Source organism: Podarcis liolepis (assembly GCF_965112155.1).
Source record: "Podarcis liolepis genome assembly, chromosome: 16".
Lineage (NCBI taxonomy): Eukaryota > Metazoa > Chordata > Lepidosauria > Squamata > Lacertidae > Podarcis > Podarcis liolepis.
The window spans coordinates 19,012,762-19,035,544 of NC_139567.1; the positions used below are offsets into that span (position 1 = coordinate 19,012,762).

General features: G+C 43.0%; 1 protein-coding gene and 1 long non-coding RNA gene across 15 annotated transcripts in view; one reads left to right on the top strand and one right to left on the bottom strand.

Annotated features, from left to right (window-relative positions):
• The window catches only part of LOC310696120, a 493,645-nt gene that overhangs the window by 254,328 nt on the left and 216,534 nt on the right, over positions 1 to 22,783 (top strand). The window lies entirely within an intron of this gene.
• Positions 1 to 22,783, bottom strand: part of NCAM1 (neural cell adhesion molecule 1) — a 226,853-nt gene that overhangs the window by 33,789 nt on the left and 170,281 nt on the right. For all 14 annotated transcript variants that reach the window (XM_083480927.1, XM_083480934.1, XM_083480933.1 and 11 more), the window contains 2 exons: positions 6,105 to 6,229; positions 3,237 to 3,417 (listed from right to left, as the gene is read on the bottom strand). In XM_083480927.1, the coding sequence (XP_083337053.1) occupies positions 3,237 to 3,417; positions 6,105 to 6,229 (306 nt within the window). The remainder of the gene's footprint in view (positions 1 to 3,236; positions 3,418 to 6,104; positions 6,230 to 22,783) is intronic.

Below are 22,783 nucleotides of genomic sequence, written 5' to 3' on the forward strand. Positions count from 1 at the left end.
CTGGCAATAAAAACACCCACAACATCCAGAAATACTGGGGAAGAGATTGCAGCTTGTCTCCTAATAACCACTTGGGTCTCCCAAGAGAGGCACGTCTCAGACCTTACCTGGACTACAAACTTCTAACAAGTCAGCTGCTCCCATTTAAGAATACAGAATGTGGCCGACAGTACGTGCTGTTGGCATAGAGATTGGGACCTAGGGGTTTACCAAGCTGGAGGATGGGCACCACTGAACAAGGAGGGAGTTGAATCAAAGCAGCCTTTGCCAATTTGGTGCCTCCAGGAGTTTTAGGGTATAACTCCCATTAGTCCCAGCCAGAATTGCCATGCTTTCCCCAACCCCTCACCTCACTGCCAGCCCTGGAATTCCTTCCCCATGTGCCAATTGTGTCGGCATAATGTTGACTACAAATCCTCTGGGCAGAGAATGGTATTGCCACATTCTGTATAGCACCTTCTACACCACACCAGAGCTAAATAAACCACACAACGGCAGCAGTGCTTCACACTCCATTAAAGGGAAGAAGAGGCCAGTCTTCTCTGGTCCCTCCCAGCTGATAATTTCTTGTGCACCTCTGCTAAGGGCTTCCAACTGCTTTTCACCCCTGTTTTGTAAACTGTCACACTTTCCATTTGAACTTAAAACAGGTTATAAAATGGAGCTGAAATGGATTTTTTAGTTTTTGCAAAATTTTGAAAGAATTTTCCAGCCAGAAAGCCAAATGCTTAAATTTCAGACTTGAACTTTGAAATTTGGCTGCCAGTTCTGTGACTCAGTTTTATGGCGTTGATGCCAAATTTCAACCAGCCAATTCAATTCCCTTTTAAATACCTTTTCCCTTTTTCTTTTAGTGATCTGGATCCAACAATAATTTGGAATGTTTGGGGGCTGGGGTGGGGAAGGGGAAGTCAAACCAGGAAGATATAAATTCAAATTCTTGGAAACAAATTTGAATTGGAAAACGCGCTTGAGAACCAAACACCACCACTGCCCTACCCCAGAATTTGTTACAGCTCTGGCCATGAAATTTGTCCTTCAAAGAGTTGATGGTGCGGAACATTAGAGATGCTGAATTGGCAAACGAGAATATCAGTCAGTTTAGTATGTTACTGAGTGTCTCTGCTTAGTTAGGCGTAATCTTTAGGTGGCAAATGACATTGTGTCCACCTCAACCCTTCCGAAAGTAAGAGGAGAAGAGGCAAAATGCAAAGATTACCACAAAGCCCAAGTAAAGCCTTGTTCTCCAAGGTGTCTCCATCACCCTTACCCAAAAATGGAGCTATACGCATGGAGGCACAGGGCTTGCCATGATCAGGGGGTGAAGTCTTTAGCCTTCTCTCTGTTGCTCATCAAGTTGATGAGTAAAATACACCACAAAAATGGGGGAAACATCACTGATAGGCAAAAAAGAGTAAATATAGATGTATTCCAGGCACAGTGGGATTTATTTGTGGGTGGGGAATCCTCCTTGGGGACATGCTTCTAGCAGCAGTTGTTAAATTCAAGGGATACTGCAGTGATTCTAGTATCCCTTGCACTTGCCTGCTGCAGACATGTGCCCCTCCAGAAGGATTCTGCACCCCCCAAATATGTCAGGCCTAGTATAAATCTATTTCTAGCTCCTAAAATGTTTTCCTCTTTTGCCCATTACCTTCATGAGCCAACACAAAATGGATTAAGCAAACGAAGCCAAATATAAACATGGTCTTAATTTGCGTCATGAGGTTCAGTTCTTCTTGGCACAATGTGTGATTAAGCTGCCCTGGCAAGAAATGTTGAACTTTATTTTTTTTTTCTTATTACCAAGTATAGAAAGCTTAGGCTAAGAGGCGTGTGGCAAGTGAATGAGTGATTTTCCCCCTTCTGCTCTGAGTCCACGGCTCACTACATTACTTTCCAAATAACAGAAGCATGTTGCAACGTGATTTCATAGCCCAACATTCAGGCAGCTGCTCTGCCCGTGGACTCAGTGTTCTGCATTTGCTGTGCAATCAATATCTCAATGTGCCAAAACAGTTATTTTTGAGACACTATATGTTCAAGGTCTAAAATAGCAAGAGTTCTGTAGAGGTGAACAATTTCATGGTCACAATGGTACTTAATATCAAGTGTCACCAGAGTTTTTGCTAATCCCTAAGCTTGGTTTTGCCTGTGGTTGACATTTTAAGAAGGGGTGGTTAACCTGTGACTCTAGAAATGTTAAGATTCCATCAGCCCCAGCTAGTGTGGCCAATAGGAAAGGATAGGAGTTATAATCCAGTAACATCTGGGGGAGGGGGGCACAGGTTAATCACCCCTGCCAAGGCCTTCTTCAGCTGCTCCAAAGCTGCTAACTTTTCCTCCACAAATTACTGGCTTGATATATGGTATGCATTAGAAAGACTGAGCTACGCTTTTGATTTTTAATAATACCATAAAGTGCCTTATTTACTACAGTTCTTCTGTGGTTTCTCATTTGTGTAAACACACCTCTGTGTGGTAAAAAATCAAGCTAGAACGCTTTCTTTGAATATTAATCTTGCATCTCCTTTGGATATATTTTGGGAAATAACCGATATGAAAGAAAGCAAAAAATCGCATGTGAGAACTAAGAAGGAGAAAAGCTCACACTTCTTGAGCATCTCATCTGCTTAAGCTTCAATGCCAGAGATGCTCCTGTGGTATGAAGGGGTAAAAAATCCACAGGTACATTTGAACGACAGTCCCTGCTGATGTTGGTCCTCCCCATGCTGCTGCAACTCCAGCTTCCACCAGACTTAGCCAGCATGGCCAGGGGGCATGAATCATGGGTGTTGTAGCCCAGCAACATCTGAAGGTTTACAAGTCCCCCAGGCCTGCTTCACAGCACTGGCCATTGGAGGAAAGGAGAAGTACATCGCCAGAAACAATGGCACGGGACCTGGATTTTGCCCTTTGCCTTGACGATGGGTTTGAAGATTCTCACCTGAGTGCCATGAGTTACAAGGAACCACCACTGCATGGACTTGGTGGCAGGGGAAATGGTTAAACCAGTTGGACTGTACTATGGATCGACCTATCGTGTTTGGTATGTCCAAGGCTGAGTAATAAAGCTTTAGATGGGTAACCGGTTATGAGAATGGCTGTAAGCAAGCAAGTTGCTGAGGATTTTGGTGTTTTTTGGTTTTTAAAAAACTCAAGCACATTAAAGGATGTGGCGCTGTTGCATTAATTCCAAGCAGAAAACAATGGCGGGAAGCTGGTTGCTGCCATACCTGGGATGATGGTTGGCTGCGCTGAAGTCCTGAAGGCATAATGCGCAGGCTTGGATTTCCCTTGCTGGTTCTCCGCAATCACATAGACCTCATATTCAGCATTCCAGTCCAGAGCCTTGAGTATGACATGGTCACTGCTTGAAGGAAGACGCATCTCAGGTTTCCATTCAGTGGAATGCTTCTGCGGAAATGCAGCGTGGGTTGTGGGAATGGATAGAAAAGGCAGGGAGGGTAGTTTAGCAGTGAGCTGCTGTTTAGACAAGGCTATGATTTCTGAACACGCATGAACATCTAGATCCAGACAAACGGTTTCTCTCCTCCTTGCCTCTCTGCCCTAAAGTAATGCCTTTGGCACAAAGGTGGTAGGAATAAAAGGAGCCTAGGAAGATGCCTTATAGCTTCTGACTGGCCGAAAAACGACTCTGTCTTTTTTAGCGGGGAGAGGGTCTTTTTACCACTTTCCATCAAATAACGAGAAAAGAAAGTATGTCTTAAAGTCACAAAAGGGGAAATAAAATTGTGCTGAAATTTTCACAGGTGGTGTGCTGGGTTTGTCTTGTGCTTACCTTCCTTTTGAGGTGGCAGAGGAGTTTTGTGGGTCACCTTTCTTTCAGGGTATAAGTCACTGCTCTAGGGGTCTGCATTCTACAGCCCCCTTGGGCACCTATACTTTCTGAAAACCCACAACATTCTTGGCAGTGTTCTCCTGTAAGCACAGGAAAATGGGGAACATAGCTGTCAACCTTTCCCTTTTTAAAAGGGAAATTCCCTTATTCCGAATAGGATTCCTCACAAGAAAAGGGAAAAGTTGACAGCTATGATGGGGAGGCATCTCCCCATCCCACGTATCATGAACCGCTGGCAGTCAAGGAGGCTACAGAACACTGGAGAAATGTTTAATTGGAAGAAGAAGAAGAAACACCACCTTAAGCCACTTTGAAAAGACAAGGTAAGCTCAACCCTGCACTCATGGAAAGCCTGCTGCACTCAATGAAGTGCAATGGTGGGATGCTTGCCAGCAGAAAGATTCAAAATGATCCAAAGCTGGGGAGGAGGTGGGGTTGAGCCCGGCTGAGGTTCTGCTGGATCCAAAGCCAGTCTCACTGCTGGCAGGCGACTGTATCAGGCTTGACCTGGACCTGATTGCTGTGTCATATTGCAGCTGGTGCAGGGATCAGGCCTGGTCACCCTGCCTCTTCTCCACCACAAAGAAAAATATAAACATAAATACATTCGACTGTAAACAGACTGTACAACACATACCAACAACCCGCTTATGTCATGGGCTGGTTGGACATAAAGGTATAATGGGAGGAACCAGCTGGGGAACCACCAAGGGAAGAAGGCTCAGAGCCTGGGGTGAGACAACAGTGGGTGGTCAGAGGGAGAAGACTGGGAAGAGGTAACAGGACTTAGTGAGCTGAGAGCTGGTGGCAGAGAGAAGTCCAGAATCAGAGGCAGAAAATGAAGCAGGAGGGTGGTAGCAGAGAGGCTAAGATAGGCATAGACAAACTCGGCCCTCCAGATGTTTTAAGACTACAATTCCCATCATCCCTGACCAATGGTCCTATTAGCTAGGGATGATGGGATTTGTAGTTCCAAAAATATCTGGAGGGCCGAGTTTGCCTATGCCTGGGCTAAAAGATAGAGACGAGTCAGGGCTGGTGCAGAGCCATGGGTGTCTCCTCCTCCTGCTGCAACAAGCTCCCTTCCCTGCTTGTCTCCCAGAACCAGAAGAGGCATGAAAAGGGCGAAGGAGAGGTTGGCTGCATGCAGGTGCAGTCTCTGAGTGCTTGGGAAAAGCCCTGGAGAGGAGGAGACAGACAGCTGTGAGGAGGTAGGGACATTCAGTCTGGGCAACTGAGTTTCACAGAGTAAGACCACTGGGAATAAGCTGCTGTGCTCATTAGGCCTGACACTCAACCAAGTCTTCAGAGATCGTGTTTCTGCTAATAAAGTGCTAACCCCAGCTTTGAGCTGTGTGATTACTGTCACTCCTGTGATGCCATAACAGCAACAGAAAGTTTTGGCTACTTCCTTTTATAAAACACCTAATAAAAAACCCTCTAAAATATAAAATAACATAAAATGATGAATAACATACAGATACCATTAGCAAAATGTTAAAAACAGGTGCATGTAACTGAATTATATGCCTGGCAGGCATGCTGAAATGAAACAGTTTTTAGCAGTCATGTGCAATGGTATAGTGAGGATGCCTGCCTAAAGTTAATAGGCAGGGAATTCCAAAGCAAAGGTGCTGCTACACTGAAAGGTCAACTCTCCAAAGAATCCAAATGGACATTATATGGTCCTCGTAGAAGTGCAAGTAGTTCCCCAGATCAAAGCAGCCGATTAGGCACATATGGGGTAAAGTAACCCTTCAAATAACATGGTCCCAAGCTGTTAGAGGTAGCCAAATTGGTGCCTGGGCCCCCGAAATGGAGAGAGCTACAACTCCCATCATCCCAGAAGATTGGCCACATTTGCTGGGGCTGATGGGATTTGTAGTCCACAACATCTGGAAGGCACCATGTTGGCTAGGCCTTGGGTCAGAAGAACCAAGGAAATAACTTTTAATTGAATAAAGATGTGTCCTGGATTAGCTTAGAAGCAAGATTTTTGTTCTGAAACAATGCTGTTTTTAACACAAGTATTTCTAAAGACTGCAGGTAGCAAGTGCCTGCTAAGACACATGTCTGTGTCACCTAAAAGCAAAAGGATGCTTCAGAATGATATGCAAACTTACATAAATTTAGATTGACTGAAGTCATAGTAAATGAAAAATGTTTTTAATCACTTGACAGCCCAGGAAACAATTCATAAAACACTACGCAGGGCTTGCCCAGATGCCAGTGTCTTACTTACAACTCTGTATTTGATGAGATAGTGCCGAATGGGGGAGCCTCCATCATCTTGCTTGATGAGATTCACTTTAAAGGAGTTTCCATCTTCTCCCATCTGGCCTTCCAGCTTGGGTGCGCTGGGCTCACCTGCAAAAAAATGGTACATTTCACATTTAACATCCTGTCAAGGATAAATGATTGGCTCAACTAACTACCGAAAGCATAAATGAAATCCCACAAGCATGAAATTCAAAATGGTTGCAGCTGTACAGCACACATTTGTTGTGTTCCTTCTGGGAGGACTTGCAGATTCAGAGTGCAGAATGCCAAACGTCTAAGTACTAACATGCTTAAATGCTTTCATCGAGGATTCCATATAGATTTAGAACCTATGGGGAACTTATCCCAGATTCTTTGACTCTTTTGGAAGGCAGTCGCAAGCAGTTAGGTAGCTGCAGAACTGTCCTTCTTACCTAGTCACCATGATGGGCAGATCTTTTAGCACTCCAATTGGCCTACTTAACCATCCTGGATTTTTTTTCAGCTTAGCTACCTCATCATTTAAACAGCCTTGTCTTTTAGTGCTGTTTATTTATTTACACAATTTATGAATCACTTTCCCAGCTTCTATAAGCACATGAAGTGATGTATGAAAATCCTATCTTGTACCCCAGATTGTGGCCATCCTTTGCTAGGATCACATTGTACTCTGCAAAATAGGAGGTCCTATCTGTTAATTTCAGTTTCGCTGTTTCTCATTTTTCTAGTCTTCCGTTCAGTTCGCCACATCAGTTTGTAACTTTTTAAAAAACAACAACAAAGGCCTCATGAAAGTTCATCAGCATTTTAGTGCAAATTTCTAATATACACATTTCTGTATGCAATTTTGCTGAATATACATTTTACAACAGTTCCCCCTAATATAATGAATTATAAATGCTATTTTCACTAATATATGCATTACTATGAACCCTTTACCCTAGTATATACATTCTGTACACATTACTTGGCCGAAGAAGTGCATTGCAAAATCTGAAGATGTGAAAATTTTGAAGGATGCCCGTGCATTGCTTTTCATGTTGTTTTGGGAAGGTCATATTAGGTAGGTTTGCTTTTAAATGTGAATGAACCAAAGTCTCCCCATTCCTACTGCAAATTCTCTCTCCTTGACTGACTCTCCTAGATTGCTTCTTGCCCACAGCTGCTTACTCATTAGAACTAACAAAAAGGAACAGAGCTACCTGACCCAACCAGGACTTGTTATCTGCCATGTTCTTAACAGTCGTGGTCTCTCTCCCTCTCATCTGAAGAAGTGTGCACGCACACCAAAGCTTATACCCAGAACAAACTTAGTTGGTCTCCAAGGTGCTACTGGACAATTTTTTAATTTTTTTTCTACTGAGTCAGACCAACACGCTACCTACCTGAACCCCTTTCATCCCACAATTTCTTCCCTTTGGTCTGCGACTTCTAGGCACAGGTTCAAGAGGGCTGGGGGTTTTTGACCTGAGACTTTCCCCAGGAAAACTTACTATTTACTGCTAAATCAGAGCAAACACCAATCCATAGAAAAGCTGATTGATGTTTGCTCCAATTCAGCTGTGAACAGTCTGCTTTCCCAGGGAAAGTGATGGAACAAAAGAAAAAAACACCTCTTGGATCCATGCCTAGAAGCCATGGAACTGTGGATGAGCCTTTACAAACACACACACACACACACACACACACACACACACACACACACACACGCCTTCAGCCTGTTGTCTTCTTTTGGCTTTACAATATGGGCTCATCTACACAACCAACAAATAATAAAACTAGACTTGATCATAACATGTGGGGGAAAGGATACATTCCATAAGTTTGCTTATATGAAGGCTACAAAAGTGAGTACACAGGCAATGAGATTCTGACATCTCCAAATATTTAAAGAATGTAAGAAAAAAGGGCCAAGGGTTCCATCCTGCCCTCTGTTGCTGCTGCTGCTGCTGTTTTCTCCCTCTCACATCACACTAGAATTCAGAATCTTTCAATGAAGCCAATGAGCAACAGACTCAGGGCAGACAAAAAGCTATTGCTGTCACCTTCCGGCTTGCAATTTCCCACTAGGGCAGTTGGACTGACACCGTAGGCAACAAGATGCTAGGCTACATGGACCTTTGGCCTGATTCTGCAGGGTTGTTCTCAGGTTAATATAAGAAGGCAAAACACAGTAAATTATCAAAAGGTAGCTTCAATCTGGTTATAGTTATGGAGGGTCATTTCGATTAAGAGAAAGGTCTCCATGATACAAAAACGTTTCCCTTACATCATGGGTGTGGCCAAGTCAAAGAATGAAGGAGACTATGGACCTCTCTATTCTAGAGTTGCTGCTAAATGCCTTCCCCAGCTTAAGGTGTATTAGGGGATTTGGATGTCAGAAGATTGTCAAGGCAACAGGGTTTTGATTAAAGCCTGGGAATTTCCTGAGGGCTCAGCACATCCCTAACATTCACTGCCTCTGAAAACAAATAAGCAGATGGCTTGGGCCCTCAAAGTACCATGTACCTAAAGGTGCAAAGTGGAAGGTGATCATTTCTCTCCCGGTACTAAACAAATGTGATGCCAATACTTGCAGGTTTTGCACAGAAGGAAGCCAATAACAAAGCATGTATTGCCTTATATCATCTTTTGCCTTTAAAATGTCCTTGCCCTTCCTTCCTTCCTAACTTAAATATCCATGTTCTGGGGAGCACGGGCGCTACAGCAGCAACAAATCAATCATGCTTCCATTAAGAGGCAAACGGCCTGAGCAAATGACAGGCACCCTCCCCCCTCCCCTGGTTACTTCCAGTGCCCTTTCTCCCTCATTTCCCCTTAGTGCCATTCTTGCCACCTGTCATGCTGACTGTGCCACGGGGGAGGAGGGGGAGGAAGGTGAAATCCATAATTGACTAAGAGGCTCCCGCAATCCATCTTTTCTGTGGGAACTGATTTGTGCTCCTGCTTCTTTGGAAGGCAACTTGCTCTGACATGGATTTTGGTCCTTTGACAGCCACTGAGGGAGCAAATGACAGTAACAGAAGGGTGAGTGAATAGGCTGCTTTCTTTGGGTAGTGGTTATTGATCTGTTTCCCAGGAGGTGATGAACAATTAATCCTTTACCTGCTTAACAGGTTCAAAGGCTTTGCCCTCAATAACCTTTCTTGGGATCTCAGAATTCACCTAGAGACTCTTTATAGATTAGGGTCCAGAGACTAGTTAACAAACTGGTACAGTACTAGGGTGTAAATCCAGGCCGGTTTGAAGTTACTTTTGACATGGCTTGCACATAAAAACCTTTCAGGTGGATCATGTCTTTTGCCTTTGGTCAACTGCAGGACATCTTGCCAAGCATATGACCCCAATGGCCATCACCCTACTCTTAGTTCCAAGAGTCTCGTATTTAAGTCAATGCCACAATAAGGTCCAACCGCTGAGAACAGATACATCCTCCGCTAATTTGTATAGTCCTTCTTTGAAAGCTTAAGACAAATTCATGAAGGATAATCCTATTGAGACCAGTTTGGCATAGTATTCACTGGGAAGGCGGGAATTCTGTATTGATTTGCTATGGATGTTTGTATGTGATGCCAATAAAAGGTTTGATGATGATGAATACAGCCTCCATATTCAAAGGCAGAATACCTCTGAAGACCAAGACTTCCCAGAACTTCCTTTTCTACTCTCAGTGGTATTTTCAGGGAAAAGAAGCATTTTGATTCTATTCAGAATGTGGAAACAGAACTTCCCTTGTCCGCAATCTGAAGAAAATTCTACTGGCTGAGCAAGAAGGGGCTCAACTGATGTAACAAAGCTGTTGCTGAGTTTTTGCTCAAGTGCAACGCAGAAAGAATAAGGCTCCTTGGATAGAGAGACTGCTTCATCTTCAGATGCAGGTTTGCTGATGGCGGAAAAAGTAAACAAGGACACTCAGGAAATTCTGGGGAACCATCGACAGTAAGAAGTACTTCATTTCTACTACACTGCAGAACCAAAAGAAATAAAGAAAGGGAAAGTGGCCCAATAAATGTTTCTCTCTACCCGCCCCCACCCTAACAGCATACTAGCACTCAGCCAACGAAGCAGTCAGTATGTGGAGGAACTTAATCTATAAAACTATAATCTACCTATGAAACTCACTGAGACAGAATGCTGTGGTGGCCAATAGTGCAGGATCTTTAAAAAGGATTAAGAAAAATTCACAAGGTGAGGGCCTAGCAACATATTTAGGGGTAGATACTAGAACCAAGATCTGACTGGTGAGTTCTGGAGAAGACTGAAGTTTGGTCTGATCCAGCGGGTCAATTAATGGGCTTTCACCTGACAAAGAAATTTGACAAATCAGTTTCACAGCAGCCCTGATGCTGTTTGTTTAGGGCAAGTGTGGAGACTTTTTCTTTCCTTTTTAATAAATGCAAAATGTCTTAGGACTATCTATAGCAGAGAGGTGGAACACTTTTGCTGGTTATAACTGCACCATTATTATTATTATTATTATTAGTAGTAGTAGTAGTAGTATTTTAAATAACTTTTGCCGTGTTTAATTTCTCACTAGCCAAACACCAAATCAGTCCTAACTCTGTAGAGACAGCTGAAGTGTTCAGAGAGAGAGAGAGAGAGAGAATTTCCTCCAGCATTAATGCATTCTGGAGCATAACCTAGCAAAAATGGTTTGATTAGGAAGTGTCCTAATTCATCCCTCAGGGTGCATGTGTGCATTCTTCAAAAAAAAGAAAGGTAAAAAACCAAAACACCCTGCTCTCCCCACTCCTCATTCCAATAATGATTGGCGAGCAGAAGCAGCAGTGAGGTCTTGTATGATTAAAGCTCTGGTGCTTTTAGTGAAGTGTGCCTTGTATATATTTCCAATTCCATTAGGGTGCCTTATCAGGAATAATGGGAAATAAATTACTGCTGTCAAAATAAATGAACAAAAAAAAATTACTATGTGATGCATTCCCCCTAGTTCCTCTTAGTATTCATGGCCCCAAGTGTAATCTGTACTGGGTCACGTCCAAACTCATAGGTTGGGCTTTCTCGGCACAGATGATGCCATGCCAATCTTTGGGAATAATCTAACTGGAGAGCCCTTCATTTCAAAGGAGGCTGTGCAGGAAGGCTTCGAGGTCCCCTTTGGCTTTTTTACAGAGGCCACACCTACAAACAGCTTGCCAAAATATCCAGCACACTTCTTGAACTCACTGCCCCAGGATGCACTGGTAGCCACTAGCTTAAGGACTTTACATGTGGGCGGAGCCATATCTGCCAGCTTGTTTTTTTGCCCTGCAGGATCTACTGACACAAAGAGACCACTCAAGGCTCTTTCACAAATTACATTAAATGTGTGGAAGAGGGCAGAATCCATGGCCATGAGGCATTGATATTTCATGTGGGTGGGTGGTACAAAAATACATCCATAAAATTAAAATAGAGCTCACAATACATTAGTGCATCATCTAGAAACCTCTTGTTGCATAGGAACATTAAGAAGAGCTATGGTAGACTTCATCGAAAGATTTCACCTAGATTTCATCCTGTTTCTAGTAGTGGCCTGAAGACACGCCTAGCTTGCTCAAGTTGTGAGTGCTAATTGTACTTCATGGAGGTTTCCTAATACACAGTGTATGCCTAATATTCTAGCTATCATCAAGTGGAGCAGGTGTTTTCTGAAATCTGTCGTGGGGTTTTCTGGCCCTTGAAGTGTCCTTAGATTTCTGCCTCAAAAAAATATTTTCTAACTGAAAGGAACAAAGTGTGTTGCCTACCTTGCTGGCCACCAACCCCATAGTCAATTAGGCCAGACACTATTCTGACTGCTGCTGCTGATGATGAAGGCTGTAGGTTTTGCAAATCCCATTACAGCACAAAGCAATTCAGCAGTTACAGTGCTTGAAGACGAAGTTACATTGCAGTGCAAATTAAATGGGGACAAATGAGTTCTGACAGGCTAGGGGGGAGGCAGTGTACCAGTTTACCTCTCCCGGGTGTCGTAAAAGCATTGAGATGATAGTGAAATAATTACCTTTCCCCCACAGCCATTGCAGATTATGACTCTCCTGTCCCCTAAAGGCCATAAACGAGGAGGGATTTCCTGTTGCGGAACTGGGTAAATACTTGCCCATATTATGAATGTGGCACAGGCTAGTGCCAAACTGGTTTTGTACACAGCTGACCTGTGGCAGCTGATGTGAAACCATCTGGGCACTGATGCAAGCTCAGTAGTAGCATTGCTTGCTCACCACTTGGAAGTGAGGCCAAACTTGCATTACTTGTCATGTGCTTCTGTCGTCTCCAAGCGATGCTCATGAGTTCTGGGATTCAGAGATCTTTGCTCTATATCACCAACACCACCAGCAGCAGCAACACATCTTTGTGAGGTTTCTACTACAAAAGAAGAGCTCAAGCATGTCTGCTCCTTCTCCCTCAACCCAGTTTCTCCTTTATGTCCCCACATAGCACATTTGCCAGAATGTAATCTACCTTGTGGTGTCATTTCCCTGTAGACTATTTATTGCAAAAAGGATTTTCTGAGAAATTCTACGGGAGAGTTCTCAAAAGCCTGGATACACTCTCAGTGATTTTGGCTATGAAATTATCTTCTTTGCTGCTGTTTTAATTCCACAAGGGCTCTGTACAACATATCGTAAGCCCCTTCCTTCTAGAAAACTGCTCAAAGCTTAGTAGCAGATGAAGCTGCCTTAGAATGAGTTAGAACATTAGTCCATCCATTCCAGGGACAGAACCTGGGACAGACCCTTCTCTGCATGCAAAGCATATGGGCCCTTCCCCCAGGCAGACCTAGTGCCTCCAAAGGAGTTTTAAAGAAACTGTAATGAACTGAAATTAGCATCACTCGAACTCAGAATCATCATAATGCAAAATAAACACAATGTAGGTCTCTCCTATTCTCTATGGAATTGTGTTTCACAAACCACAGTGGGCTGTTAAAAGCCTAAAATTGTGCATTTGGGGTTAGAAACACGAAGCTTAACCCAGGCTTGGCTATGCTTGGAGTAGACCCATTCAAATCTGGAACAGGTGTGTATTAACCATCTTCTTCAAACAAGAGCACTCAGGCGTTCAGTAAATATGTGAGCAGGGTTTCACCAGCTAGTTGCACCCCAAACACCGGCACAGTACCCATGCTCTGAACAAGGGATGCAGACACAGCTACCATCTACAGTAGGGATGGGGAACCTGTGGCTCATTCTGGCTTATTTTTTTATTTACTGCCTTAAATACTGCCTTTCTGCCAAGGAACCCAAAGTGGTTCACAATTTTAAAATACTAAAATGAAGAAATGGCATCAATATAGAGCAGCAGAGATCCTCTCTCACGCTGACTGAGGGCACCCTTGGCTTCATGGCCTTCCTTGCCTCTGTCTTAAGACACAGAGGTCTCTAGTGGCCCCTGACTCAACAGTTCTCTCAGGCTATAGGTGGTTCTGTTGGGGAGTAGTGGGTAGTGCTTGCTGGCTTGGACATCTCACATTCTTCAGTCACACCTGCTACCCTTTGGCTGCAGCCTCCCAGAAGTTATAGTTCAGATGTTGTAGGACTGCAACTCCCATCATCCCTTACTACTGGGCATGTTGGCTAGGGCTGATGAGAATGGAAGTCCAACAGCATTGGGTGTGTGTGGACAGGTTCCCAATCCATGTCCTAGAGCTCAGTGGAACTTACTTCTGCATAAATGCATGAAATGAGTTTGGATAATTCCATTTTACATTATGAATGAGAAAATGTTTTTTGTTAGTCATATATGCATGCCCATTTGTTACCCTGGAGGGACCTTACGGTCCCCAGCTGGAACATGCTCTCAATATAGCTAGCACTTATAAGCGAATAGTGTAAAAAACTGAGCTGCACTCATTTCAGAGTAGGAATAAATGTGAGTGAGGGTGGATTCATGGCAGGAAATGTTTAGGCATCAATATGGCACATCCATATTGTGTTTGGTGTTTTTAACCCAAAGCACACAATTTGGCCAGAATTTTTGGCTTAATCACATCACCAAGCTGTAAAAAGGGAAAAAAAGATAATTATCCAGGCATAAACACTCATGTAGATTAGTACTATGATGCTTCAGCAAAAACAAATAACAGTTCACATGTTTAGTACATTAGTACAGGGGCTTGGCCAAAAAGGCCCCCCCCCCCCAATTTAGGTCAAGCTTTAAATAGTTCAAAAGTTTGGCTGAGCCTTAGTAAGAATATTCTGTCCGAACCAACCGATAATCTTAGCATAACTCTCAAGTGCCACTAGCTGAAGAGAAAAAGAAGTCTGGTTATTAAAAAGTTCATACAAAAGATCATGCTCAGAACATGCGCATGAAACTGAAAAGAGAAAGGAGCTGGGAAGCCAAGATGACAGCTGGGAGAGCAAAGGGAAGCCCATTTACACAGTGCCTTCAGAGTTTATTCTGTTGGCTGTTAACTTCTAGGAACACAAATGGATCCTGCAGTAGACTCTTGAGGTGTGAGGTACTTCTGTTCATAATTCCAGACAGGCTGGGGCACTCTACCCCAAAGAGATGTGGTTGGCCTCTTCCTCCAACTTTAGGTGAGTTGTCAAGATTTTTAAAGTTATTTTTCCCACCTAGCTTTTAGGTTTGAAGCTTTTATCCCCCCTACGAATCAAACTGTGGTTGTTCTATACTGCTCTTGGATTTAATATTTTTAAAACTGGTAGTATTATATTTCAGTTTTTTATTGTAAATTGCTTTGGGGACCCTCTTCTGGGAACCAAAAAGTGGTATATAGACAATCTTATAAATAAACAAATTGCTGTGGGTCTCTTATGCTTTAGGATAATAAAATTAAGTGAATATTCAGGGTTGAAGTCAAAAGGCTTCCTTCTGTGCAATGGCATGCAGTCAGCTAGGTACATTAGGACAGGCGATTAATCATTTGCTTTTATCTGAAACTGGATAGGAGACCATTTGTAGCTGTGACCTCAACAAATACATTTGTAGCTGTGACCTCAATGAATACAGCAGCAGCTGCATAAAATGTGGCGCAGGTGATCCAGATTCCCTCTGCCTACATGGCTGCCTTATCAAAACTGGCAGAGGTGGATACTGGCTGTAGACTTCAAAACAAATCCTAAAAGACTGCAGGAAAAGACAAACCATTTTTAGAGTAAGGACTTTAAGTGGTGTAGTGATTAGAGTGTTGGACTTAAATCGGGGAGATCTGGGTTCCAGTGTCCTCTTTGGGCCAGTCACTATTTCTAAGTCCAATCTAATTCACAGGGTTGTTACGAGAATAAAAAAGGGGGAGAATGGACTCCAACCCAAGATCTTTGGAGGGAGAGTGGTAAAAACGGATAATCAGAATCATTAAATTTGGGACTTTGAACCTTGGTGAGTCCAACCTCAAAGCTCAGGGCAGGATCTGCAAGACAGGATGCAACTTAAAAGTGCTCCTGAGAAGCGGTCATCCAGCCTGTGCTTAACTGACTATCTCCAGCAAACCTCCAGAGGCAGTTTGTCATTGTCAAGTAGGAACTACCTTCTAACATATAGCTGAAATCTGCCTCCTTGCAATCTCCACACACTGATTCTAGTCATGTCTTCTGGAGCAACAGAAAATAAGTCTGCTTCAATTTCCATGTCTTCCTTGGCCTTCTCTTCTTCAGACGAAACATACCCCAAAAAGGGTGGTGGTGAGGTTTTGGCAGTAAAATCAATTGCCTCCTTACTTCAGTTAAGTAAAAGTGGAAGGACTCCTCCATAAAATAAGCCTACTCCAACCTGCTACATAGTTCATACAGCCTTGGCCATCTCCACTGAACAAGAACATCCTTTCCCCTTCTCACCTCTTGCCACCCAACTTCACCAATTCTTTCCCTTGGCCACTGTGTAAAATGGGTGAAAAATTGTGACAAAAATGTTTGCCACAGTTTCTAACCGTTACTGGTGCCCATCACAAGTGGAGAGATACATGAGGTGGGAAAAGAAAAAGAAAGGGGGAGTGGGTTAAAGTTAATTCACAAATAAATGACACAGGTGTGTAGGGGGGGTGAAAGGTTGTGCAAAATCAAGATGGCTAGATGTTAGTTCCATGTGGATGTCGCCCAAACATCTGTGGAAGGAGAGGGGGAGAAAGGGCCAGTGGCTTGTCTCCATGCATGCAACATCTGATGGGTTACTGGGGTTAGTTTTCCTGGCTTACCCCTGCCTAAATGCTTCCCACAGTAAAGGGGAGGAAAAATCCAAGACATGAGAGTCAAACAAGGTGAAATGCTCAACTCTTTGGTGGGTTTTCCAAATGATCTATCTCCTGGGAAGCACAAATGCAGGGGTTGTTCCTCTCTCCTTGAATGGTGCACATGGAGTGTTAAAAGTGAGATTGCAAGAATCGCTCTAGGAAATCCATTCCTTTGTTGCTGCCATCGGCTCTTACAGTGGAAGGAAAGTAAACATTTCCTTATGTCGCAAGGGCCAAATCATTTGCTTCCAGATTATGGAGAAAACCACTAGGTGTATCTTCAATATGGCTTTAGTACTGGTGTGAAAGTCCCTTCCTGGCTTGCAAAATAAGCTCAATTAGTAGAGAAGTAAGTGGAGCCAACAAGATACCAGACGTCGTGGTGTTATTCCTACTGCATGGATTATTACGTGCCAGGCAAAAAGCTTGCTGCTTGGTTATGCCTATATGCATGTGTGTGTGTGTGTGTGTATGTGCACACAGATAAACAATACATACACATACACATCTGAATTCTTTCCACAGTGGGAATGAATTTCTAAGCAGTTTTCCCCCTCCGTCTTCTTATTTATGCTAATTGATTAAGGTGCTCTTAGGAGGAAAATTATGAACAACTGAATCCTATGGTCACATCCAAGACTCCTTGGATGCGTGGCCAGCACTAGAGATGGTGCTTACTCAACACAGGGAAGCTGACCGGACTGCCAGACATGTCGGTCTGAGGACTCCCTTCTCTCCATATTATGTCACACTCTGCTTAAGCATAATGGGGGAAGGAGGTGAAAATGACCCTGGGCTGCAGTTTTGAAGCACAATGCCTAGATCTACTCTGTGGAACTGACCCGAGGCTTTGAATCAATGCAGTAACTCAGGGGAGTGTAACTGCGTGTCCAAGGTCTCCCACATGAGAGATTGATGTGGTAGGGGCAATTTAGTAAGTGGCAGCATTAAGTACAATCCTATCTACATCAAAGCTATGTTCCTTGGTCTCCCAGTAGAGGCACCAGGCAAAAACATTCCTCTTTACTCAGGCCTTTGGCCATTAAATAATCTATGACCTGTTAAATGGGTGGACTATTATGATTATTCTATTCTATTCTTACGCTGTATTTTGTGTTTTCTATTTTTATTATTTTGCTGTGTAAATTATGTTTTTAATGTTGTGCACTACTCTGGGATCTTAGAGTAAAGGGCAGTATATAAATTGAATTAATAAAATAGAAATAAGCTTAGCAGTGCACTAAAAAGGTCACATGCAAAACAGGCTCTCTGCATCAATGGAAGCAAATGATTCAGTCCAGCTTTCTGACTGCTGTGCTATCTTGCCAGCTCAGTAAAAGGACGGCATGATGGACTTTAGTTGGTTTTGCATGCAGAGAGAAGGTGTTGAACAAAGCTGTAAAAATAATAAAAGGTTATAGAAGAAAATTTCTGAGTAATGGAAATTTAGAAGTTCCTGAGCGGAAAGTGTATTTTTGGATATATATAAATATATATATATATGTATATATATTGTCCTGTGCAGAACTTGTCAACCAATCAGAACAAAGCTGTGTTTTGTTGTTGTTTTAATTTTTACCTTCTGTTCACCAGCGTGGACGACATCAGCAGCACCATGCAAGCCACATGACAAAGTCACATGATACGCACGCACATGATTTGGTTGAAAGGAAAGTGGAGGAGGTCACATGAAAAATACAAAAAAAATTTAAAAACTGATGTAAACAATGGGCAAAAAGAATCAACAACATTCATAGATTAAATTAAAGTCTAAACAAAATTAAATTAGCCACTCCACTGAAACACTGGGGGAGACAGTAAAACAAAAAAACAAAAACAAAAAAACACCCACCAACCTGCAAACACAAGATTATTATTAAACAGGAGAAAACGCTGAGTTACTACAGCAAGAGATCTGGTTGGTTAGGCAACACTAGGGGTTGCATATTAATTAATACTAAGGTCAAGAAGAGAAACAAAATATATATATTGAGACAAGAGAAACCTTTCTCATAGAAATCAAACTGGCATCCATAACACCACTAAGGAGGAACACAAAACAGAAAGGAGGGAAAAGTAGTGTTATTTAGAAACAGCTCGCCCACATGAAAGAAGACTGTGGAAAGAAAAGTTAGCTTCTTGGATTTATTGCAAATGGAACTTGCTGTCTCCTATTGATGAAATCTCCTCCCTGTAGGGACAGAAAAGCAAAACAAGCAAACAAACAAACCCACCTACACATCTCTTGGTAAGGAGAGAGAGAAAACACAATTAAATTAGTCTTTGTCTGAGGAGCGCTGCCGTGGATACAGCCAGGTAAGGAGAGTAAGATAAATACAGGTTGCTTAGAAACACCACACGCTCAGATGAGGTCCATGTCTGCAGCACAAGCTGGCCGAGGGCCAGCTGAAACAGCCAAATTAACACAGGAAGAGTCTGAGGGGGTTGAACAAAATCCTGAAGGGTGTGCGTGTGTGTCACATAACCATTTCACCGCATGAGCAAGCTCATTAGTCAGTTCAGATCACATGGCAACCAAAAGATCTGGAATGCATTTGTTGTGCAAGCTGAACATCCTGGCTGATTTGCAAGCCAGCTGTTTAGTGAAACAGCTGTCTGAGTTACTGGGCACTGTGATGAATTTGGCTTATATCCCCTCTCTCCATGGGCGTAGCCAAGGGGGGGCAGGGGGGCAGCTGCCCCATCAAGTAAAAAAATAGAAATGCTTAACTTACTGACCTATCATGTTGGTTCTTATCCCCCTAACAAAAGTCCTGCCCCCCCCCAACAAAAATCCTGGCTACGCCCATGCCTCTCTCTCTCTATCATGTTAATGCTTTTTGATTCAGATGTATAGCATGCCTCTTTCTGAAGGATTGGGGCAGGCAACAGAAAGTAATACACTGAATTAATGCTGTGAGATCATAGGTCCACCTAGGTCAGTATTGTCAATCAACACTGAGTAGCAGAAGCTCTCCAATGTACTCACTAATGGTTCCTTGTGATGTGTGGGGAGCCATGGGGTTCTGTCCTGGGCCCGTTGTAATTCAACATCTTTATAAACAACTTCGATGAAGAAATTGAGGGATTCTCATTCAAATTGCAGATGACACCAAACTGGGAGGGGTAGCTGATTCCACAGAAGACAGAATTGGGGTTCAATATGACCTTAACTGATTGGAGAACTGGGCCCAAACTAACAAAATGAATTTCAATTGGGACAAATGTAAGGTTCGACACTTAGGCAGCAGTAACCAGCTGCATAAATATAAGGTGGGGGACACCTGGCTTACCATCAGTACATGTAAAAAGGATCTAGGGGTCTTAGTAGACCACAAGCTTAACATGAGTCAACAGCGTGGTGCAGCAGCAAAAAAGTTAATGCTATTCTAAGCTGCATCAACAGAAGTATAGCGTGCAGGTCAAAGGAAATAATAGTACTGCTCTATTCTGCCTTGATCAGACCACACCTGGAGTACTGTGTCCAGTTCCGGACACAATTTAAGAAGGATATTGAGAAGCAGGAACATGTGCAAAAGAAGGACAACCAAGATGATCAGGGATCTGGAAACAAAGAATTATGAAGAATGGATGAGGGAATTAGTATGTTTAGCCTGGATAAGGGAGAAATGAGAGGAGATATGATAGCCATCTTCAAATATCTAAAGGGCTGCCACATTCTGCAGGCATTCAAAAGGGTGATGTTCATAAGGCAGATGTTTAAAAACAAACACCAATCCTTCTTGTGCTCCATTTTAATGGAGCTTTTGTATCACAAGCACTGTGTTTAAACAGGTTTGATGAAAATGGAAATGTAGAAAACAGAGAAGCTGTTTGATATCTTCTCACTCAACGGGACATTACACATTGCTACTCAAGATGAGATGCCATGTGCCTTCATAGAGATTTGGTATTATCTATAATCCATCACCTCTTTGCATTTCGTTCTCTGTGAAATAGTAAAGGTAAAAAGGTAAAGGTAAAAAGGTAAAGGTAAAGGGCCCCTGGATGGTTAAGTCCAGTCAAAGGCGACTATGGGGTTGTGGCGCTCATCTCGCTTTCAGGCCGAGGGAGCCGCTGTTAGTCCTCAGACAGATCTCCAGGTCATGTGGCTAGCATGACTAAACCGCTTCTGGCGCATGGAGGACTGTGACGAGTGCCAGAGCACATGGAAACGCTGTTTACCTTCTCACCACAGCAGTACCTATTTATCTACTTGCACTGGTATGCTTTCAAACTGCTTGGTTGGCAGAAGCTGGGACAGAGCAATGAATCGTTAAAGGGGAAAAAAATCACACAAGTTCAAGCAAGTTGTGGAAGGTCCACAAGGATTACCTTGGAAAAGGCCCCCACTCTTTCCCCCCCCCCTCTCTCTCTCACACACACACACATCTAGAAATACTTTTTGAACTTGTCAAGGCTGCTTCTACTGCAAGGGGGTGGCCCCTTCAGCTGGCAGCTCATGGGGTCCTTATATTTCAAGGGGCTTCAACTCCTCAGGCTTTAGACATCCGAGTTTTAAATCTGAGGTGCCAAAATATCTTGGGCTAGTATTGAAAATGGCACTCGGCAGAATGATGAGTATCCAATGTGCTTTGATTACATCTTAGATGAAGGTCTAATGGGAATTTCTATATGGATTCAGGCCACTCTGATGGATGACCTTTACCAGGACAGAGACTTCTCTGTGGCTTTCAATATCATTGACCATAGTATCTGGCTCTGTGGGAAGGGCACCAGGGACACTGTGCTACAGTAATTCCATTTCTACTTGCAGGATCACAACCAGGGATTATTAGGAGAGTCCTCTTCAGGCTCATGGCAAGTATGTTATGGGATCCTGCAGGTCACTATTAGTGCTACTCAACATCTGTAACAAGCCATCTTGAATGGTCACTGGGAGTTCTGGGGCAAGCTACCTTCAGTGATCCAATGTCTGGATGTGGGCCAATGAACATCACCTGAATCCTAGGAAGACAGAGGCTTTGTGAGTTGATCATTCCTTGATCTGGAAGACGAGCAAGCTGCTTGCCCTGATCACCATTTAACTTTCTTTGAATAAGCAGGTATGTCATTTGGAGGGACTCCTGGAACCCTCTTCAACTTGAGGCACAGGTGGTCTGGATGGCCTTGAGTGCTTTTTATCAGTTTCAACTGGTATGCCAACTGCAGCTTTTCCTAGATAAGGACAACCTGACCACAGTAGTCCATGCACTGGTAATGTCAGGACTGGATTACTGCAAGGCCCTCTATTTGGGGCTGCCCCTGGGTCTAGACAGGAAGACTCAGCTGGCACAGAATGGTGATGATAGTGATGAACTACCATCAACTCATGACACCAGCATGGAAAGAACGTTCCAAAATCCGAGCTTGATAATGTCAAGAATGTTGAGATTGTTAACCCAGGCAGATCAGGCGATCTGGGGAGCCAGTAGGGAGCTTGCTGACATAGTTCTCAAGTTTCAACCAACCAGCAGCTCATGTAGGGTGACAGTTGAGATAAGACACCCTTTAACAAAAGAAGTTTACTAAACTATTGTTTTATTTTTAAATTCTTTATACCTGAGCCACTCAAGCACAGAAGCTCTGCAGTGGCTTTATAAGGTAAAAAGGTAAAGGACCCTTGGACAGTTAAGTCCAGTCAAAAGCTTTATACTGTAAATACAAGCACTTCATTCATCCATTACAAAGCCCCAGCAATAAATGAATCCATTTCCTTTTCTTTCCCCCCCTTTTCCTTTTAGGGATCTGCATTCTTGCCTTCCAGCCCAAACTTTGTTAAATCTCATATATATAGTCACAATAATGACATAAATTGCAGATACCTACATATAATAAATATATATGACACTTAATATTTTACCACATAGAAAAACTATTGTAACTCCATAAGTAAGTTAAATTTATCCTACAGAAATTCAATAAGCAGGTTCAATTTATCTTAAAGTTCTTTTCTTTCTTCTCTGACTTCTTTCACTCTAATCAATTCCAGAAGTCTATACATTGCTGTTACCCTTCCACGTTTTTGTTAACCATTCTTTCACTGTTGGTGGTGACCCAGAAATTTTTTCAACAAGCATGCAAGCAGTTACTAATAGATTCCAAATTAACTTTTTTAAAAAAAGTTTAATTGTGGATCTAAATACCCTTTTTCATACCTTTGGGCTCACACAGTGGTAAACGTGAAGAGATAAGATCACTGACTGAACAAAGATGAAGGGGTCTTCCGCACTTCCTCTTGTCCCTAGAAAGCTTGGGTCTGAGAGGTATTCTGCTTGCCCTGTGCTTTCCAGGTATGAATCCAAGCAGTTTTTTGTTTGTCCCACCACTTTCAACAGGAAAACCTGCTGTTTATCACTGAATTGGAACGTCATTGGGCAGAAAAACTGATTTCCGATTCAGCAGTAAACATTAGCGGGTCAAGCAGACGTGTGGACAAGCCTTGAGTTTGAGGACTTATTACCCCTCTC